The sequence below is a fragment of the Mizuhopecten yessoensis genome, unplaced genomic scaffold (assembly GCF_002113885.1).
Source record: "Mizuhopecten yessoensis strain PY_sf001 unplaced genomic scaffold, ASM211388v2 scaffold4729, whole genome shotgun sequence".
Classification (NCBI taxonomy): Eukaryota; Metazoa; Mollusca; class Bivalvia; order Pectinida; family Pectinidae; genus Mizuhopecten; species Mizuhopecten yessoensis.
The window spans coordinates 135,230-137,017 of NW_018405692.1; the positions used below are offsets into that span (position 1 = coordinate 135,230).

Sequence of the window (1,788 nt, forward strand, 5' to 3'; positions counted from 1 at the left end):
TAGAAACCTCTTCCTTACCAGTGACATAGACACCTCTTCCTTACCAGTGACATAGCCACCTCTTCCTCACCAGTGACATAGCCACCTCTTCCTTACCAGTGCCATAGCCACCTCTTCCTTACCAGTGACATAGCCACCCCTTCCTTACCAGTTGCATAGCCACCTCTTCCTTACCAGTGACATAGACACCTCTTCCTTACCAGTGGCATTGATTCCACATACTTACTAGTGACAAGATATTTTGGTGCAACAATAAAGTTACGTGAAATCAAACAAAACATTAACATCCGACATTCTCCATTATAATGTAATGTATCGGATACGCTACACAAAGCTCTGCCTGCTCTTAATGATGCTTGTTGTCTTTCCTTTTCAGGCATATAACTGTTCCTCGTCATCAAAGGTATGTAACCTGTGCATCATAAGTAGATAAGTGTAACTGATCTTGTCAATTTAACAGTATCTCATAAAACATCACTAGATAACACGGAAAATATGTCAGATGTTACCAATGTCCAACCATACATAAGTATAACTCCAACTCCAACTATAAAGTGATATCAGCCTGTATATTCTATTTCCAGTTCTGCAGTACGCACGTATCTAAATTGTATGAGTTGTGTGGCGTCTTCATCGGCCTCAACATCGTACACCTGTGTCTTGTGGTAAGTAACAGAAGTAGTACACATCCTACATAAGGGAAAGTGGGGTGTAGGGCTATTTCTGTAAATGTATTGTGGGGTATACTGTTGTAAATGTGTTCTAGATTTTCGGTTTAAATGTGCTGTAGGGCTATTTTTTTATATGTAATTTAGAGTTACTATTTTAAATGTGATATAGGGTTACTGTTTTAATTCTGGTGACGGTATCACTGTTTTATATGTGATCTAGCATTACTGTTTTAAATGTGATATAGGTTACTGTTTTAAAATGTATTTAAGAGTTACTGGTTTTAATTTGCTGTAGGGTTACTGTTTCAAATGTGTTATAGGATTGATTGTTTTATAGGGAATACTGTTAGGCCTGTGTATTTACCAGCTATGTATATCAGCCGTCTCGACAAAAATATCTTCTATTGGCGAAGACGTGAAAATGAAACCCTCGAAGCAAACAGATCAAAAAGACGGTGTGATATCCTCTACGCGGCCTCTGACTAGCTCCAGTGTGGGATCCGTATCGAGCATTACAGACAATTAAAGTATTCATATAAATGTGATGTAGGGTTACTGTTTTGAATGTGGTGGATGTTTAACTGTTTTAACTGTGTGTGGTGGAGGTTAAACTCTTTTAAATGTGATGTAGGGTTACTGTTTTAAATGTGGTGGATGTTTAACTGTTTTAACTGTGTGTGGTGGAGGTTAAACTCTTTTAAATGTGATGTAGGGTTACTGTTTTAAATGTGATGGATGTTTAACTGTTTTAACTGTGTGTGGTGGAGGTTAAACTCTTTTAAATGTGATGTAGGGTTACTGTTTTAAATGTGGTGGATGTTTAACTGTTTTAACTGTGTGTGGTGGAGGTTAAACTCTTTTAAATGTGATGTAGGGTTACTGTTTTAAATGTGATGTAGGGTTACTATATAGGGTTAAATGCTTGAAGTGTGTTGTGAGGTATAGTGTTTTATATGTGTTGTGAGGTATAGTGTTTTATATGTGTTGTAGGGTAACGGTTTTAAATGTGTTGTAGGGTTACGGTTTTAAATGTGTTGTGAGGTATAGTGTTTTAAATGTGTTGTGAGGTATAGTGTTTTATATGTGTTGTGAGGTATAGTGTTTTATATGTGTTGTG

At 36.9% G+C, this 1,788-nt stretch overlaps 1 protein-coding gene across 1 annotated transcript in view; it reads left to right on the forward strand.

The window, feature by feature from the left end:
* LOC110449640 overlaps positions 1–1,388 on the forward strand; it is a 126,908-nt gene extending 125,520 nt beyond the window's left edge. Inside the window, exons 37-39 of the mRNA XM_021496625.1 lie at positions 377–403; positions 585–665; positions 1,009–1,388. Of these exons, the coding sequence (XP_021352300.1) occupies positions 377–403; positions 585–665; positions 1,009–1,197 (297 nt within the window). The 3' untranslated portion in view covers positions 1,198–1,388. The remainder of the gene's footprint in view (positions 1–376; positions 404–584; positions 666–1,008) is intronic.
* The last annotated feature ends 400 nt before the right edge of the window (positions 1,389–1,788 follow it).